This window comes from Electrophorus electricus, chromosome 8 (genome assembly GCF_013358815.1).
Source record: "Electrophorus electricus isolate fEleEle1 chromosome 8, fEleEle1.pri, whole genome shotgun sequence".
Lineage (NCBI taxonomy): Eukaryota > Metazoa > Chordata > Actinopteri > Gymnotiformes > Gymnotidae > Electrophorus > Electrophorus electricus.
In genome coordinates, this window is record NC_049542.1 from 23,524,867 (window position 1) to 23,545,415 (window position 20,549).

Below are 20,549 nucleotides of genomic sequence, written 5' to 3' on the forward strand. Positions count from 1 at the left end.
GCTACCCCCCCCACCCCCAAAGCAGAGGGGATTCTGGGAAGTTTCTGGGGCGTGGTGCCACCTAGCCACGCCCTCTTGCATTTTCTGGAAATTCTGTCCTGTGCATCTTCGCCGCAGGCAGCGAGCAGTGCCGATTCTGATGAACAAACCGGAGGCAGGGAGATGTTTGCCCAGGCGCATCTCTTTGTTTCGCCTCTGTGCATCGCTCTCTCTTCTCTCTGCCTCACTTCATTTGCCCTGGCTTTCTACTTAATCTAGATCTGTTTATTTCTCTCTCTGAATGTGTCTCTCTTTCTGCAAAGTTCCTCCCTTTGTCACTCACTCTCTCTCTCTCTCTCTCTCTCTCTCTCTCTCTCTCTCTCTCTCTCTCTCTCTCTCTCTCTCTCTCTCTCTCTCTCTCTCTCTCTATCTCGCTGTTGGCCCTGCAGAGTGCATCACTGAACTGTGGATTAAGCTGCCTCACAATTTCATCTGCAGCACGAGATGGGTGACGTGCATCCTCCAAATGTCGCAGAGAGCTACGTGGATGCATAGCCCTGCACATATATGCGCGCCTTCTCCTCGCCGGGCTTGCCCTGGCCACTGTGAATCCCTTCCTTTTCTCACATGGCTCAACCTTCCTGCCTCTCTACATCTGTATCCGAGCATTCAGTCCTTAGCTTAGTTAGATCCTACACAGAAGGTGCTCTTGCTGTACAGCTCTGGCTTTAAAAACTAAAAAACGTCTGTGATCGGGAATGGGTTTGCAAAGGCTGCAGCATTGGCCGCAAATTGTCTGTTATGGTGGGAAACAACTGACCTAGCACTGCAGGTGAGAGAATTCTGGTGAGGGAGAGAAAAGGAGGTGAGATGTTTAAGGTGCTGAATTAAAATATAAATCTACTCACATGTTCAGAAAGAAGGTCCTTCACTTTAAGCTTCCACTGCTATTCAGCTTGTACATTTGACACCTAATTATACCTAACGCTGTAGAGCTCGCCCGCTGATTGTCATCTCTAGCACTTTTTGCCAGTTTTGTCTCCTCTTTAATCTCCTTTCTAGTATTCTTACAGTAGTAGTCTTATTAATGTGAATCTTGCTCTTGTTGATACACGATCATGTCATAAAACACACCATACCTTAGACACAAAGTGAGCAAAGAAAGTCTCAGTCAAAGGAACTGACTGAGAGAGAGAGAGAAAGCTCTCATATTTATAACTGGTTTTTTGATGCTTTCCTAAATTACAAAAATTGCACCTCTTTTTTACATTATTTTACTGAGACTTGAGAAGGTCTGTGACCACAGGACACAGGACATCACAGATGTTCTTCTCTGTATACAAATCATACCTCCTAATTCCTGCTGTGTCCCACACTGAAATCCTGAAGCATTGTGAGTACAAGGTACTGCCAGGAGCTTGGTAAAACACCCTGTCCTGTAAAACTACAGATGTGACACCACTGTCAAACATCATTCCCTCAGAACTGGCAAAACTGTACATTGAAAGCTGTAATGAAAGTTGGAATTCAAAATGTTTTGGGGTTTACAATGTTCCATGAATAACATGAATAACACTTGATAGATAGATAGATAGATAGATAGATAGATAGATAGATAGATAGATAGATAGATAGATAGATAGATAGATAGATAGATAGATAGATAGATAGATAGATAGATAGATAGATAGATAGATAGATAGATAGATAGATTGTTGACCCTCTTGAAGAAAAAAACAAAACAAAACATGAGTTGCCAAAAAAGAAACATTACATCAAAAAGTGGCTTCAGGGAAAAGAAAAGGTTTTCTCTTTTTCTCCATATTGCCGGTCACTGCTCATTGTGTTTATGAGCAGGTGTGTTTGAAAGTCAGAAGCAGGGGACTTGTCATAAACAAACAGGCAGATTAAAACAAGCATATAATATCTGTAATGTTGCAGAAACTGTCTGGTAAACAATTAGGAATAATAGTAAAATAATAAAATGTTTAAAATGTATTTCAATATCACAGTTACTGCTACCTAGAACACTTGTATTTCTCTACAGCACAGTAAAGCATATTTGTATTTTCTATACGGTGGAGTAGTTCAAACCACTCAATACCTAGTGAAGGTATATTACTACTTGAAAAAAGAGGTGAACAACTAGTCTCCTACCCCCAAATTCTGATAATAATGGTGTCTTAAAGGCATTTAAAAGTGACATAACCAGAAGGATCCGTGTTCAGGGATCATCTAACAGACCTTAGGGTGAAGGATTTATAGGAGTCTCCGAGTGAAATGTGTTCACAGTCCACTGGTTTGCAAGTAACAGTTGCTCATCTGAGTTAATATAACAGGGATGGTTCGGAAAAGTGCTAAGATTTCATATATTTCACTGAACATTCTCACTAATATATTTCATATATTACCCTGAACATTCTCACTAATCAATTGTCACAACTGCTGCCCAGACTCAGCCTCCGGCATACTACACTACCAACAATCCTGTTCGTTCCTCGTCCTCTAAATATTATTTTCACCTGTGCTTGTTTTTCCTCATGACCTTCTACAAATGTCCACTCCTGTTGGTCTTTGTGAAGTCTTGTTTACCAAGCCTTACGTTTCTCAGCTGTTCTTGTTCATTTTTTCTTTTTCTTTTTTAATTTTTTTTTTACTTCTGACACCTGATATCCTGGTTGCCTGCTTGCCTGTCCCTAGTCTAATTTTGTTTATTTGGGTTACTACTCTGAAATTGTTGCTAACATTTGCCAGTTTTTGTGACTGAATTTGGATATCACTTCTGCCATTAAAACATATAACTTTACCTGCGAGTGACTCCATCTCTGTTCACCACCCTTTGACAACATTGCACTAATTAAGATTTTCTTAAGTGTTATATGTGTACATTTCATTATATTTTAAAAAAAAAAAAAAAAAAAAAAAGTTAAAAAACGAAAACTTGTAAAACTCTTGCAAACAAGAAGTTGTAACTGTGTATACATGTTATTACTATTACCATCCATAAAGAGGTGCATCTCCTTCTACCCTGCAGTTGCACTGACAAGATGGCAGCCATCACAAATAGAATAAACAAGAAATAAAGACAAACTTGCAGATGGGTTTACTCGCAAAAACTTTATGTTATCAGCAAGAATGGCAGACCTTTGAGTACAGTCATAATTTGGCTGCAAATAGCTCTTCTGGTGCACTGAGTGAAATGTTCTCATTTGCTGTATGGCAGTAATGGTGTGTTGTCAAAATGAAGCCTGTCGTCTTACTGGCTTTTCATGCCAGAGTAACTGAAAAGGAGGAGAAGGAGTAGAGCAGCTTCACTCTGGAGTCTTTGGGCATGGCTCCTGATTTATCACAGCCGGGGAAGTACACCTTGGACAGAGATAAGTGATCAGCCGCTCGCTACTGGACTTCTGTCCCCACATCTGTCCTCCTCCTCCTCCTCACTGGGGAGGCCAACTGCTGAGCTGGACAAATGGCAATGACCGTCCTGGTCCCCTCCAGCAAGTTCACTTCGGCGACTGCTGCCCGTCTGGCTGGTGGGAGAGGAAGACTGGGGTGACCTTGTGAACGACTACCGTTAGTTCTGTGGAACGCCAAACTGCAGATGCTTTTCCTGAGCACACTGTGCATTGAATGTGAAAGAAGCTGAGCATTCATGTTAATAATTATTATCTGTCTGAGCAATTTTTTCCTATTTCAAATTTTGGTTCCTGTTTGTTTAGTTCAAAAAATACTTTGACTTTGGATGTCACAAAGTCATAACTTCCACAGCTGTTCTGGTACTATGGACTCAGCAAAACACCTAACCTTCATTGAGCACTGACCAACACATGCACAAACATGCACACCCACCCACCCACACACACACACACACACACACACACACACACACACACACACACACACACACACACACACACACACACACACACACACACACACACACACACACATACACACACAAATATGCAAAGTGGCGGGAAAATACCTGTTAGACCTCAGAGTTACTGAAGCTTTTCCAGTTCAGTTAACAGTCTCAGTGGAAACAAGCCATCGCTCTCAAAGAAATAAACACAGAAACAGTTACACACATGCAAAAGCCTATTGTTGGATGATATAGAAAGAGCAGTTGATAAAATCAGGCCTTTGGACAAAGAGGTTAAAATGAATAACCCTGAAGCATGATCCTCCAGACTGTCAAAACTAGCCCTCAGAGACAAAGTGCACCCTACTCTATCTGACATAGCCCAGTGTGCACACACTGTTCACCTTGATCCCACCATCAATTAATCTACTACTGAGTTCTTACTGGAATACTGGCAGTGTCTTAATTATCTACCTGAAGATCTTAAGCCATTTAACTGCTATATGCAAATGAACACTTTTGCATATTATCATTTCTGATAGTGGATGAGTAGCACAAAAGTATTTTTATAAAAAGGGGTGTGGAAAAGAATTTTTTCTTCATGGTCTGAGAAGACAGATGTACAGATAAACAGTCCAGAGGTCCTCCTGTGCCCTCATCAGTTATGTAGTCAAACAAAATTGAGTGAAGCCCCAATTTCTTATCCGAGTGTTTTGAGAGCAAATACTGAGGGTTACCATGGAAACAGTAGTCAAACGTGTGAAGTGTGGTTTGGATAAGAGTGTGGTAATGGTGAATGATTAAACCTACTGCTGGTGGAATACTCTGAAGCCTTAAAATTGGAGGATAAATTCTGTGCTGACAACTACAAAGTGTACTCTTTTGGGACATGGTGAATAAATATGTTGGTTTTCAAAATACACATGACAATACTAGATTTTACTTATTTAGCTTATGGAAATATTAATGGGGGTGTTAACCTACTATCATGACTCAATTTCTAAGAATTACAATTCAATTTAGCACTTTTTGCAGTCAACAGGAGTTGACTAAAAAGAAAACGTACAAAAGCCACCTGAGTGTGTTTCCCCACAAAATGTAAATGCTGAGGCTGCACATGTTTGTTTACAGTGCTGCAGGGTAACCAGCTGCCAAAATGCTTCATACACAAAACGGACATTTCACGGGAACCGAAAACCTACTAGAAATAAGCCTGAAGAATACTAATAATTTAACACAAAGCAAACACAGGTTATAAATTACTTTGGTGTCAGAATTCTTCAAAGACAACATTTATGCATTCTAATTGTGTTAGTGTTTCATGCAAGAAATTCTAAACCAGAAGAGAGGTGAACTGAAGTGTGATTTGTCACCTTTCTGAAATTTACATTTATCTGACACTTTTATCCAAAACATCTTACAATTATGACTGAGTACAACTTGAGCAATTGAGTGCCTTTCTCAGGGGCCCAACAGTGGTAGCTTGGTGACAGTGGGGCTTGAACTAGCAACCTTCTGATTATACTCGAGTACCTTCAACTAATGAGGATTTAGGAGCGCTCTGCTGCTAATGAAAAATTCTCAAAAATCATTCTCTAAATGTGGAAGATAGTATTATCTTCGCTTACATCTGAAGCAGGATTACGTAATGCATATTCAGATATATGGTTCTTCTAGATTAAACAGTTATTCGTCGCTAGTCACTTTCTTTGTGTGAAATTAAATTATTAAATTCGTCAGCCCTATATTGGCTCTATTCTGCCATCTAGTGTTCAAACAGCATTTGAATTCACTCCAAAAAACCAGTGGGGAAAACCGTCGCCGCTAAAAATAGGGATTGTAAAGCTGTTTACTGGTTTTGTGTATTTCAGCATTGTTTTCATGTTATATTAAACACCACCGAGAAAAGACTCGCTGAAATCTTACTCGAAAGCTAAATAATGGTTCTGAAACCTCAAACAATATATATATATATATATATATATATATATATATATATATATATATATATATATATATATATATATATATATATATATATATATATATATATATATATATAATATCCTACATAAACGACAAAAAACATCCAGTCAGGCTGTTCTCCGGCTAATGTACGGAAGGACACTCGCCTCGACTCCACCCTCAGTGTCAAGAGTCCCCATGTCGTGGACTGTCTGGAGTTCTTCAGCAGTCTACCAGCTACAGCGCAGGCTGAAACGAAAACACATGTATGCTGCCTGAGTGCGACACGCGTGTGTGCCCGCAACATATCATTATCAATAATACTAAATGTTCAAAAGCAAATATATAATCAATAGTAAAACGAATATTTATTTTATCATTTGATTAAAGTAATTATGTACCATTTAATTAATGCGACTTTATATTCTGTGATTACAGTAATTATTGTCGTCACTGTTTTGGTTAAAAAAATAAATAAATTATATATATATATATATATATATATATATATATATATATATATACATACACTCACACACACACACACACACACACACACACACACAACCAGAGCTTCTACATTATAGGAGGGTTATGAATTTATTTGACCTTACGTTGCAAATCAGTAGTAATTAACTATCTACCCCTAGTCACCGAGTTAGATCTTATCTGTGGTATATGAAAATCGGTTAAAAAAAACTAAAATAAAAATAAAACCCGTGCGCCGTGTACCTTTAAAACTAAGTTTGCCGTGTAGACTGGAATGAGGTCAGACATAAAGCTCCTCATTGCACGCGCTGATTATTATTAGATACTATATTCAGCCAATGGGCGCGAGCGGGGCGTGTATTTGGCGAAAGTCAGGCTGGAGACAGCAGTGGATTGGCTGTTTTCTCTTGCCTTTATACCTTCGGAAAAGGATAAATCCTAGCGAGGCGCTTCTGCAGAAATACTCAAAGTTGTGAGCTGTGAACGAAAGACCGGACTATGAAAGAGCGCAGTCGCGTAACCCTACCACATGGTATTAAGACGAAATATGCTGCAGACTCTTCTCTCCTTCCAGTAAAGTTGCGTTTTTTCCAGCTATTTTGTATTCAGAGAGGTATTGGTCTAATTTTCAGTCGTACTGGCAGTTGAGCTGCAGGCTGCAGTTTTTAAAAGACATTTCTGAAACTTGAGACAATTCCCAGTAACATCCTCACGAGGATATGCGCGTTGGAGACGGTTTGCTGACAGGGCACTAAACCAAGAGACAGACAGCTGCACTAACTTTGTTTCCACACGCGTGGCAAGTGCTCTGGCAGACAGTTCTGTTGCCCCGTCGCTTTACAGCCATACTCCCAACTGATATCACAAAGTGTGTGGGCGAAAAAAAAAGACATTTGAACTCCGTTGTGTCTGAGTGTTGTGTTCAGTCCTTCAGTTACCTGTAGGATTTTGTTAAACAGTTTTTGCTATTCGCTGTGGTAACGCACGTGAACAGTTATGGTGGCACAGACGATCACCGCGAGCAACTCCGACGTGCTACCCAGTGACTGCATCGATTCAGGGGAGACGGACCTAGACATGGATGCCTCCCCAACCCCGGGGTCCCCTAACCCAGTTGGGGATAAACTGGACATCGCCTGGTGCAAGACTCCCACTGGGCACATCAAGAGACCGATGAATGCGTTCATGGTTTGGTCACAAATTGAGAGGCGTAAAATTATGGAACAGTCGCCGGACATGCACAACGCGGAGATCTCCAAGAGGTTAGGCAAACGGTGGAAACTTTTGAAAGACTGTGATAAGATCCCTTTCATCCGGGAGGCTGAGAGACTGAGACTGAAACACATGGCAGACTATCCGGACTATAAGTATCGACCACGTAAGAAAGTGAAGTCCTCCACCGCCAAGACGGCGGAAAAGGGGGAGAAAGTTGGTGGCCACACTGGCACAAAGTCTTCGTCCAAAAAGAGTCACGTTTCTAAATCTCTCAGTAGGACGCAAAAGAGGTCCGCAGCGCTTGAGCAGCCTTCTACGTCTGTCACTGTAGATCACCACGCGCTCTACAAATCCAGGTCAGCCTCCTCGGCCAAGCAGATACCAGACAAGCCCATAAAACGCGCTCATATCGGAGGAAACAACTCTGACAGTAATACGCCCTCCGTGACTGTCCCAGCTAGCCCTACCCTGAGCAGCTCCGCCGAGTCGAGTGACCCGCTGAGTTTGTACGACGACGGGCTAGCCAGCGGGAAAGAAGACGCAGAGCCATCCAGGGCGACTGTGTCGGCTGCGCGCTTCAAATACACCCGTGCGTCCTCTCCAACACCGTCCGCCTCTCACTCTTCTTCACAGTCTTCGTCCTCGGATGAAGAATTTGAGGACGATCTGCTGGATCTTAACCATAGTCCTGGTTTCGGTAGCTTCGGCAATTTTGGCACCGCTTCTCTGGACAGAGATCTGGATTTCAATTTTGAAACGGGGTCTGGGTCGCACTTTGAGTTCCCTGACTACTGCACCCCCGAGGTGAGCGAAATGATTTCAGGAGACTGGCTCGAATCAACTATATCCAACTTGGTGTTCACATACTGAGTGGCACGAATCTGAAAATCACAGCTGAAATTAAGATCTTTATGACTGTCGTAAAGATGGACTGAAACGTCCTACTGAGGCAAGTCGGACAACATGATAACAACACGATTCCTCCTGTTGATATCACGCATCCAGTGTTGTGGGTTCACTATACCCAATGACGAGAGCGCAGATGAAAACGCTTAGCTTGCTCGTTTTGGTGAATGACGAGGTTGCCAGAAGTATGGGAGCATAGGCACGCATTGCACACAGGCGAGTCGAAGTTGTCGGGCCGTTCAAATGAGACTTAAGAAGGGACATTTTGAGAACTCTGTCCAGACGTTCTCGAGGAACTGAAAAGGGGCACAAACGCGAGCGATTATTTTACGCGCAGTGGAGTGTTTAACAATGTTTAAAAAGAACAGAATCGCATGCTGATTACGGTTTAGCTGAGAGTCTGTCCAGAAGTGTGACCAGTGTCGGTTTAAAAGAAAAGCAGCGCGCCATTAGACTCAAATATGAAACAATCACCAGCTTTTCCTGTCAACGAGACATCAGGATTCAAACGCAACTCAGACGGTTCAGCTTTCTACACTACAAACAAGGACCAAATTTCGTCCGAGGAGCGTTCTCCCTCTCTGCCTTTTACTTTTCATCCGCTTGATTCCTCCTTTATAACTTCTTTGTGCTCAGAAATCATTTTTATATCGATGTATTTATAATGGCCAAATGTTTCGTTTGTATGTTTTTTTTTTACGTTGACCTGTTTCCATCTGTCTCGTTTATATAGCTTACACATGCACATGTCCGTCTCTGTTGCGGAAGGGCTAGAACTGCATCGTATTATTTAATTAATGGCCTCTCACACAGAAAGGAGATTAAATGTTTCATTATTTTCTACGTGTATTTTTGTACAAATCTATCGAGGGGGTGTCAATCGGTGAATATCGCTGTTTGGATTTCCGATTTTAAGACTGGGGGATGGGTTGTCTCAGAATCTGTCCCCGAAACCATGTTTACAGTGTCAATCCACAGGCTTCTTAAAGACACAGTGTCTCCTTTTCACCAACCAAGCATTACCCAGAAAACGCGCATTGAAAGAGGTTGTATGTAGCGGCAGCAGTGTCTGCAGTTTATTGCGTCCTTATGGGAAATATAGTACCTTTGATAATTTCGTTGTGCTTTTATAGTGAAAAGTTTGGTTTTAACCACTGGATGGAATTTAATACATTCAAAATGCCTATACGAGTCCATGAACAATGAAGTAATGCTTCAATCCTAAATGTACAAGGATATTTAATCTTTTCTACTTGTTGGCTAAATGTAGCTAATTGTTTTAGTATGTTATGGCATGGCGAATAGCATTTTGTATTTTTAATTCAGGTTTATGTAGAGCTGTTGTGTTTAAGGCAAAGGGTCAACGTGAAGATTTCTGTGTACATTGATTGTATAATAGGTAAAGACTGCGTGTTTGTCTGATGATGATTTTATGACAGGCACTTGAGCATATATCTTTATACATCCCTACGTTTAAGATTGTTGTTTATGAGTTTTGGGGATAAATATATACATTTTATTGTTTCATTTTGTGCAATATGCTGTGTACAATATTGTTTTGTCTTGCCATACCATATCTCATTTGAGTAGAGAATTCAAAGCCAGCCAATCGTGTCAAGTCACTGCCTGTCAGACCTCTGTATAAACTTTGTGTTTTTTCCAAAAGGAAATAAAATCAGCTGGAACTGAGCTTGTCTTGCAAGACTGTTTTTTTCTGTTTTCCTTAATGCATCATTGACATGTATTTTCTTGGTTTGATCACTTTGCAAGAACTTCATAAAACCCATGTTTACACACAAGTGGCTATGTTCATTGTTTACAGACCATTATTATCATTATTCCAGAGGCTTCTGTAGGGCTGTGATAGTCCTATTTGCCAACGCTCTCCACATCTGTCCAGGTATGACAAGTCTCTCAGATAAGTTGTCTGATATCAGACCCATGCATAAAGGTCAACATAAAGCCGCCATACAACCTGCTATTTTTGAATACATTAGGCACTAAATAAGCAGGATTAATTATATGCAATTTGTCTATATTTAAAGATGTCCCGGGGGGTACTTCAATCACCATAATCACACACATTGATAATCACCAATTTAAAGGTTATCATATAAAAATGGGGGAGTGAGGGTCTGCTTAGGGTCTAAAGTAATGCTATTAACACAGTAAAGGCTACAGCAGTCTGGAGACCACCACTGCCAGACAGAACACCTGGCTTCTTGAATTAATGTAAATGTTATATGTGAACTTATATTATGTAATGATTGTAATGAGAGGTTGTCTGCTAAGGTGTAAGAAAATAAATCATGACACTTTTGGGGTCATCATACATATATGAATAAATACATATTTGATTTCAGAGACTTGTTTTAAAACCATGTTCAGAAAGCAATAATTCAGCTTTGAGTCTGCAATTAAACATTTGCATGATTGCAGGCAAACATGTGAACAGAGCCTTTTGCTGTGACACTGATAGAATATTTTGAGTAATCAGCCACAATCACTGTAGCTGATGGTGCAGGACAGCTGAAAGTGCTTAATGCCTTGGGGCAGTGTTGTAGAAGCAGACGGCAGTGCACGAAAGGAGAAACTACAGCCACATCACCATGGGGGAGGCGTGTCAGATGTATGAGACTGTCTCAACCAGGAGGTAAGATGGGAGGGTTACATTTTTATTTTATTTTATTTCTTTTTTGGTGATGGGTGGTTCTGAAATGACTGCTTAAATTCCTTCTGGGTGTTATTGTGAAACAAGAGAATGAAGAGGAGTTTAGAGATATATTTATAAAATCTGTCTACCCCCAAACAAGGGCATGACAATGTTTGGCCATCCTGTCCTGAAAAAATGAATAATAATTACATGTATTCTCTTGCTGTTTACCTCTGTACTGTATACTGAGTGTACTTGTTCTGTACTGTATACTAATCATTCCGAGTCTGTGATTCAGAGCTGGTTGTTCATCAGCCTGTTTAAAAATAATAGAATTTCCTATTGTGATTCAAAGTATGCTAATCTACAGGAAGGTGATCCAACAAGTGAACAATGGGACCTCAGGCAAGCAAATTCTGTTTCATTAATACCTCATCAATTTGTACAGGGTCCAACCGTTATTCAATTATGATATTCAGTGATGGCATTGTAATGCCTAATGTAGGTCTTCACTTTACATGTGCACATGTGCCTATGTGTTGTCCCATGATGTATGATCTCTGTAACTGATGTTTTTTCTTTCTTTCTTCCTTTCAATCCACCCAAAATTTGTTCAGATTATTTGTCAGGTTAATGGCTTGATCAGAACATTCTAAGCAACCCCGCCCCGCCCCCCGCCCCCCACCCCCCACCCCACATTATACATAATTCACATATCCGGAGTTAATAATAATATTAAATTAACATTCAGCGGTAAGTTGTAGGTATGGTTTTCAGCCTGTATAAAATTCACTTTTGTCATATAGTGCCAGAGGGCGGGGTCCCAGACGAGAAAGGCGCGGCCAAAATGCTGCACTCGCACGTGCAGACAAAGAGCTATCTTTACAATACAAGGAAACATCATAACACTGTAAGTTTGTTATAGCTGTATTTGAACTGGGACGGCAAACTAGCTCTATGAAAAGGGGAATTGTTTACTTTTTTGCGAGACAGCATGAAAGCGCTTTGCCTCCGGAAAAAAAATGTTACAGGAACTTTTTTCGAGGATGGTGCACCAGCTCCTGAAGTTGCACACAAAGCGGAGATAATTCTTTTGTTCAGCAAGTGGCTTTCTGAGTGAACAAGTCACCGGCTACACGCAAACCTGGAGCCTGTAACAAAGGAATAACAACAGAACACACAAAAGTGTTTAAAACCTTGTCTTTTGTTAACATCTAAGCGCCATATGATTTAGATAAATAGCATCGTATGGCGCATTTCAATTTCATTGGAACAACGCGAAGATTTGTCTGCACGCCTGGACGTCAGCACTCTCATTTAAACGTTGTTTCAAGCTTTTTAAGTTACATTCTATTATCCATTTTTTTTAGGCCCAAACGAGACGCAAAACATTTCAAAACTTTTTAAAGATGTAATTTGTTATCACGTTTTCTCCTTATCTTAAAAACCCGCTGGAGCAACAGGTAGTGTTGATTGTTTCTGTTTTTAGCTCTGTCGGACAATCAACTCCTGGACAATCAACTCTCAAAACTTCAAAACTTTGTTCTGTATGCTCTAAAATGGATTTTACAACAAAGACCCAATAAACGAAATCTGCATACTTTTTCTTATTTATTTCTATGGAGTCGCACAATTGTTGAGGTATGTTCTTTTTTTTTTTAATAAATGTGATTAGCATATTATGTTGATCCCTTGTGTGATTGTGAAATTTACCCATAGTGGATGAATGATGAAATGTTTTAAAAGCAAATATGCTGATGGCTTGACGTTATTTTTCCGAAGAGCCAAATGTTTAACTATAAATTTAGTAGAATATTATTCCGGAATTATCCTATTGTCGTATACAACATTAAAGCACATTTTATAAAGGATTTGGGGATTGTAGTCTTTTCAGCAAAACCGATGCTGGACAGCGGCCTATTGTTCTGGGCACCTGAACAGGAAGAGTCATCGTAGGCTCTTCGTAGCTCTTTAACTTTATGAACGGGCTATTTATTTTTCTTGCGGGGATGACGATCTCAGTTTAGGATTGGATGTGTGATACCATGATGTCATCAAAAGCCAATAGTAGTCGTTCGTAGCCTAATCTCCACTCACAGTGCCACGCTGGAGATGACGCCGGCTGTGTGCCTCTTGTTTGATTTTCGTAGTAACCACCCTTTTTTTTCCGGAGGAACATGACTATATACTTGAATACATAATCGCAATGGAATAGTTGGATGAAAAATGTGACAGGATGCACCCAAAACATCTCTATAAAGAGAAGCCTTTTATTTATTGTTGTTGTACCAGATAGTGCAGTTTGTTAAGCACAGCAGTATTTAGATAGCAATATTTAACAATTTGTGAAAATGGATACACATGAATGGCATTAATTGGAATTACATGGCCCTGCAGGGGTCTTTGATAATGTGATAATTCTGTGTGTGTGTGCCTGTGTGTCTGTCTCTGTGTACACACATGCTGCGCTTTATATGTTTGTATGACTGAGTTACAGTAGTTGCTCCAGAGAAAGCTGTGTTGCCTTGTTTTGACATGCCTTGGCTCCTTGTCTTCTTTGCTGAAAATAGGCATAAAAACAGGCATTACAGGCAACTGAAGGCAGCACAATTAATTACTCACTTTTGTGCAGGAAGCGTGCTGAGATGATGTCACCGGCAGTGGAGTAATTACTACCCATAAATCATAGTGTGTAGAAAATAGCAGTGGCACTGGTGGATGCTGGCATTGACAGTGTTATCGCGTGGAACTCACTTGCTCACCTTTACTTCTCTTCTCAGAGAGGTAGACTGTCACCTTCCATCTACCCACCTTGTTTACTTAATGGAAGAGGAACATAACAACATGATGCTTCCTAACAGAATATGGGAAACTTCGCCAGTGTTGCATCAACTCTTACTGAGTCCAGTTGGCCTTAAATGTGCATTGTAGGTGTTGACTTAGCACTGGGAGTTATATCAATGCTCGAGATTTTGTGATGCATTCTGTTCTTGCTGCAACTCATGTCATATTTATGGATTCTAGCTTTTTAGTGATGCTTTGGGCTGAAGTGCTGATCAACAATTTTGTGATGAGAACACATGGTAGCAATCATTTCCAGCATGGATTAAATTCCTTCAGTGGTTTAACAGCTCTGATGGCTAATGGTTAACCTGTTTAGGCTTCTGAAAGGAAGGCAGACATTTGGTTGGTTTCTACAACTCTTTTCTCCTCTCTCCCTCTCTCTATCTCTCTGTCTCTCTCTCTCTCTCTCTCTCTCTGGCCTTCTTGATTCAGGGCATTTGCTTGTTTGGTGTTATTTACTAAAATGTAACTATGAAGAGTATGAGTATTATCTTACATTTACATTTACGGCATTTAGCAGAAGCTCTTATCCAGAGAGACTTACAAAAGTGCTTTGTCATTTACTCATAGAATACATCCTAGCCAGTACAGCAGGTTAGAGTTCAATATATCAATGATCTAGAATACTGTAGAATACTGGGATCACTGCTGATGCCTAGAAGTACAAATACATAAGGTCTATCTTAGACAATGATAAGTGTAATAACAATAAGTGCTAGAGTTTGTTAAACAACATCAGTGTAATAAACAATACCCTACAATAAGTATTAATTTAGTCAGTCACTATAGGAGCAGGGTCAGTTGTCATGTAAATATTCCACAAATAGATGGGTCTTCATTCTGCATTTGAAGACTATAAGGGACTCTGCTGTCCAGACCTCAAGTAGAAGTTCATTCCACCATCTTGGAGCCAGGACAGAAAATAGTCTCAGTGCTTGTCCAACATGAGACCTGAAGCATGGTATTACAAGCTGAGCCATATTTGAGGTTCGAAGTACTCCATTGACCATTGACATCGTGTAGGGGCTGGTCCATTTTTAAGACTACACAAGCACCTGGGTAGCTTCCTGTGAGAGAAAGGGCCGAATTCTTCGTATGTTACAAAGGAGGAATCTGCAAGACCTGGTTAGATTTGAAACATGAGTTGAGAATAGCAGCTGGTTGTCCAAAGTTATGCCCAGTCTAGGGGCAGCTTCAGATGGTGATACCAGGGAGTTCTCGAAGGAAACTGTGAAGTCATGGTAAGGACTGGGAGTTCCTGGGATGTACAAAAGCTTGGTTTTACTGGGGTTGAGCTTCAGGTTCTGGGCTGTCAGTCAAGCATGCTGAGATACGTCTGGAGACCTGCATGTCAGAGGGTGGAAAAGAAAGACATAATTCAGTGTCATGCGCATAGCAGTGGTAGGAGAAACCAGGAGAAGATATTACATCACCAAGAGAACAAGTATTAAAAGAGAAGATAAGGGGGCCCAATACTAAGCCCTGTGGAACACTAGTGGAGAGTCTACACGGTTTGGATGTGGATCCTCTCCATGTCACCTGATAGGACCGTCCCTCCAGATAGGACTGAATCCATCTCCAAGCAGAGCCAGTCACACCAAGCCTGGAGAGAACAGAGAGAAGAATGTTGTTGTTCACTGAGTCAAAGGCTGCTGAAAGGTCTAGAAGAATCAAACAGATGATGGTTTGGCAGCTTTGAAGTTTCATGCTTTTGAACAGCATGAAGTTTCTCCATCACTGCTGTGAGGGCTGTTACTGTAGAATGTGCCGGTTTGTAGCCAGACTGATTGGGATCATGCAGCTGGTTCTGGGTGAGGAAAAGAGACAATTGATTGTAAACTGCTCATTAGAGGGCTTTTGAGAGGAAAGAGAGAAGTGATACCGGTCTGTAGTTGGTAACGTTGGAGCCGTCAAGTGTGGCTTTCTTGAGGATTGGTACCACCCTGGTGGTTTTGAATGCAGTTGGCACATATCCAGAAGATAAGGAGTTGTTGATGATGGCAGAGATGAAAGGAAGCAGATCTCTTGAGATTGTCTGGAACAGAACATAAGGAATTGGATCCAGCGGACATGTGGTCGGATTGCTGGAAGTCAGGAGTTGAAGAATTTTGTCTGAGGAGAGAAGAGAAAAAGAAGTCAGAGAGTTGGATGTTGAGGAATGCACACTGGTTGGAAGAATGGGAACAAAGGGCTGGTGGATTGCTGCAACCTTCTCCTCAAAGAAGGTGATGAAATCCTCAGGAGTAAGAGATGAGGAAAGAGGGGGAGGGGGAAGATTAAGGAGAAAACAAAAAATAGTGACGCGCTTGTGTGGATCAGATGCTGATGATTCGAATTTTCCTCTGTAGTAGGATGACTTTGCAGATGTTACTTCCAGTGAGAAATTGGAAAGGAGAAACTGGTATGAGCTGAGGTTTAGGTGAGATTTCCTCGAACTCCACTGTCCCAAAAGTTGCATATGAACTTTTGGGACAAAGATACACAGTTCCATAGGAAAGGTTCCATACTAAGAATCTTTAGAAAGAAAGAAAAATTATCCTGCCACATTATCCAGTCTCATATACGTCACATGTAATGTTCTCCCATGGTAGTTCCCAAAGTTTTTAATAAAGTGGAAGGAATACATTTGAGAAATGTGGATTGTAAATGAAATATTCATACACCTGATTACTGCAATTAAAACTAATGCTGTTTATGTTTATATTCATGGAATTTATCTGGCGCTCTTATCCAGAGTGTCTTACAAAAGCAACTTGTTGTTGACATAGATGTATTCTTAGAAATGGTACATTGTTAGAATGTTGTTTGAAATGTTAATGTAGGCAGGATACTCTGGTTGCTCATGCTCTGTGTTTTTGTCCAATTAAAGCTTTTCAAAGACTTCTGAGAAATGTCATTTGTAGGGCTATGTCACAGTGTCCTCAGTCCATTCCACAGTCCATACACAGTTTCCTCAGTCCAGTTTTCATTTCAACCAAAAACACTAATGAAAAACAACATAAAGTGCACTAGTAAAATGTTAGGCCACCATGACCTACCAGAAATAGCTTCAGTGCTCCTTGACATTGATTATACAAGCCACTGGAACAATATTGGAGGATTCTTGCAAAATTATATTGCCTCATTTGCTATTTTGATGATGGTGGAGTAGAGTGTCCAACATCTGGACAAAACCTGGTTAATGCACAGGCCATAACATGTTATTTATACAATTTTCATTCACTCATGCCTTCTGGATGTTGTCAGGGTCACCCAGGAAGAGATTGCTCTTAGATATGTATTGTCATAGGATAAAGGTGATCAGTCAGAGTTGTTTTGTATGGCTTTTCAGTGACCTGCAAATTGCGCTAATGCACAAGAATTACAGCCATTGTTCATTTTTGACCACAATTATTTCAAACTACTTACAAGTGTCTTTCCTATGTACCTAAATGCAGATGTCAATTTAGCTGTCAGTCAATAGTCAGCTGAGCAATGTTTGAGAATGAAGCTTTTGACCCTTCTTTCAAAGTCACTTAGATCTGTTCCTCTTGCCATTTTGATCCAAAGTTGAGTTCAACTGGGCCTGCTCAGCATTAATACACACCACTACGATGACTGTACATACAGCACACCTGTCTAGAAGCACTTGTCCTGATTCTGCACCCATTTATTCAGGATTTGCCATTATTTTGCTACCTATTTGCATGTATTACTGTTTTCTCATTGGTTGATTACAGCTTTAGAAATATATGTAATATATTTAAGGGTTGGCAGTGCTTGCTAAAGGACAACATGAGGTGAAATGTGCTTTATGATGAAAGCTTAGTTATGCAGAAAGAGTTTTGGACATTTTGCAATTTATGTGTATCTGGTGAATGCTGTTAAAAGCTTTACCAAAAGAATTTTCCTATTGGTAACTAAAGAAAATTTTGAATGTTGTTCAAGACATCAGATATTGAAATGAGTATGAATTTGGAAAAAAAACCCAAAAAACTTTTATTCCCTGTGTATATAGCAGAGTAGAACACGTTTTGTTATGAATGGCTTATTTATTGGAGCAGTAGTAACAGTTATAATACATTTTAAGCAACTGCTGAATTGTATTATGCTACTGACATTTATAAAAAACTCAAGGCTGACAAAACTCAGGGTGACAGTATATGTGCAGGTGTGGAGAGTTATCCTTCTTCCAGCACCCTGGAGCAGAAGGGGGTTTGGACCTGTGTCAGACGGCCTTCAACAAGTAGAATGATGTAAATGACCTGCCTTTCCATCAGTCATGCTTCTCAGTACTGCTGGAAATTAGTTCACTTAGTGCATTAGCAATATGCATTTAATCATATTAGATAGAAACCATATTTGATGTTTGATTTAATCGTATTTGATAGAAGATATATATTTGATATAGACTACAAAGTACTTATGTAAGTCTCTCTAGACAAGGGAACCTGCAGAATGCAGTAAATGTAAATGTAAATGTAATCACACCAAGACATAATAGCAAAAGAACAGACAAGGCTGTCTAATTTATAACCATGCAGAAAATATCTGTAATAAACATAATATTTGTGCTTGGAAATCAGTTCCGAAAGGCCTTATTAAAAGCAGGTTTTCAAAAACATCTATAGAGAAGAAGAATGCTTCATTCAAATATGTGTTTCTTGTAAATGAAATTTTTTTTCTGCATTGCATTTTGGAAGAAATAAACTTTTTAGGATTTTCAGTCTAATACATTTTCTGTTATACAGTATTCATGAATGTATGTTTGAAACAAAATTTAATAACTTTTTGATAAATTAGTTACACTTACCTTTGATAGCTAATTAAACATGAAGTACTTGTATTCTTCCCCTTTTGGAGCAGTCTCTTTCACTGTTATTCATTTAATTTTCCAGGAGAGCTTTCCTCCATTAATCAGATTCTGCAGTTTCATTTCATCTATCTGCACTGTGAAACTACTGTTATCCATAAAACTAAAAACAATTTATAGTTTGGAAACTGATCTTTTTGTTTGATTATGAAATCATGATCATACATCAAACCCCCAAATTTTGGAAGGCCCTGCATGACTGGATTAACATGTGCTCCAGTGAATATTCCCTCATAGACTGGCACTTGCCATGTACAATGACCATGACATCACTCTACGGTGGAGTGTCAGCTGAAATTAACATGCAGCATGTTACCAGTAGCACTTACATTAAAATCCCCTTAAAAATTTTATTTGTGGCAGACTGACAGCCCTGTACTGTATTTTATAGTCCAGTAAAAATGTAACAGGGATGTTAACATGAACAAACCTGTTTCTTCAGCATTAATAAACCATGAGTAATATTAACAAAGTAACTTCAAAGTAATTAACACTATCATTGGCTGAGGTAGTAGTCAGTTTCGGAGTATTTGGGTTTCATGTAGATGATCACACAACATGTCATGGAATCAGCTTTGACCTGACAGGGCACTGCTCATGTAGACACAGTGCTAAAGTAAAGGTTTTAATTACTGTTCCCATTATTTACTTATAGTTTATTAATCCTGAAGTTTAATTAATGCCAAAATAATGTTAGTTAAGGAAACTTAATATAAAGTCTTACCATTTCATATCTAAATATACTATTTCATTTGCTTCGGTGTTTACTTGACACAGGCGCATACAGTTAAACAGATTTAAAAATGTATGTGGAGGCAAAGACTGTCAGCGTTTTCACTGAGTTTTACACGACATTAAATGAATCAGATTGACAGTCCTGTGCTCTCTTATGTCCCAGTGAAAATGCAGTGCAGATCTTTCTGTCGTACAAGCTGGGAACCCCTCTGCCCCTGTTGCCTCTTATCCTATTCTTTCCTCTCCTCACCTAATCTTTATATTTGCTCACCGTCGCTAATTTGTGTCTTAACAAAATAACAGTTTAGTAATAGCAACAGGTTAATGTCCTCCACAGTGGGCCACTGAACAGGAATTCAGTAAGGTTGTTTAGCACCTGGAGTAAGTGTTTTTAATAAATCTGTTTGCATGTAGAGTATATTTAGCTATTATTGCATTTGTTTCTTCTGTGTTTAGTTATGACACATGTTTGCCTTACAGCAATTCTCATTTCTCTTATAGGAATGGAGTAAAAAGGTGTCTTTCTATGAGATAAAACATATTGTATCTCTTGAGTGCAGCCTTTATTCATGTTCTGGGAGAAGGTTTTTTCAAGTGATATTTAGAAAAAATGAGAGAGAGAGAGAGAGAGAGAGAGAGAGAGAGAGAGAGAGAGAAAGAGGGAGAGAGAGATCTGAAGGTTGCTGTAGGCTTTGTTAGTATAGCGCACATCTGTGAAAGCAATCACTGTATATTGCGCTTGGGAAGGGGATGAAGATAAATGTCCTGTGACAGTTGGAGATTGGCCGGACTTTGTGTGCGTGTGTGTACATGCATGGATGTGTGTGAACGTGCGTGTGTATGTTTAAGCGGTTCCACATGGTTCAGAGTGGATGGAAATAATGCCTCTGGGAGAACACGGAAGCCAGTTAGACACAACCACACGTATGCAGAGAAAGAAAGCCCCAAAAATCTGCAAAATCTAATTTGGCTAATCATTCTGAATCACAAATATGGCACGTATGGATCATTTCACCAAATGCATGTTGCAATGCATTGGTGGAATTCCA

The 20,549-nt window shown here is 39.9% G+C and overlaps 1 protein-coding gene and 2 long non-coding RNA genes across 3 annotated transcripts in view; 2 read left to right on the forward strand and 1 right to left on the reverse strand.

Moving 5' to 3' along the window:
• Positions 1 to 3,077: 3,077 nt before the first annotated feature.
• LOC113583583 lies at positions 3,078 to 5,296 on the reverse strand. The gene is made up of 2 exons (XR_003411314.2): positions 3,965 to 5,296; positions 3,078 to 3,509 (listed from the first exon to the last, which is right to left on the reverse strand). It is a non-coding gene; the product is annotated as an uncharacterized LOC113583583 (long non-coding RNA).
• Positions 5,297 to 6,544: 1,248 nt separating this feature from the next.
• On the forward strand, positions 6,545 to 10,105 carry sox4a (SRY-box transcription factor 4a). Its single transcript, XM_027019992.2, has one exon. It carries the CDS (start codon positions 7,292 to 7,294, stop codon positions 8,378 to 8,380), a length of 1,089 nt encoding a protein of 362 aa, XP_026875793.1. The 5' UTR covers positions 6,545 to 7,291; the 3' UTR covers positions 8,381 to 10,105.
• A 1,839-nt stretch (positions 10,106 to 11,944) lies between these two features.
• The window catches only part of LOC118241796, a 78,485-nt gene continuing 69,880 nt past the window's right edge, over positions 11,945 to 20,549 (forward strand). Inside the window, exon 1 of the long non-coding RNA XR_004776358.1 lies at positions 11,945 to 12,710. This is a non-coding gene — a long non-coding RNA (uncharacterized LOC118241796). The remainder of the gene's footprint in view (positions 12,711 to 20,549) is intronic.

Coding starts and splice junctions, on each gene's coding strand:
- sox4a (XM_027019992.2), top strand. CDS start 7,292: ATGGTGGCACAGACGATCACCGCGAGCAACTCCGACGTGCTACCCAGT.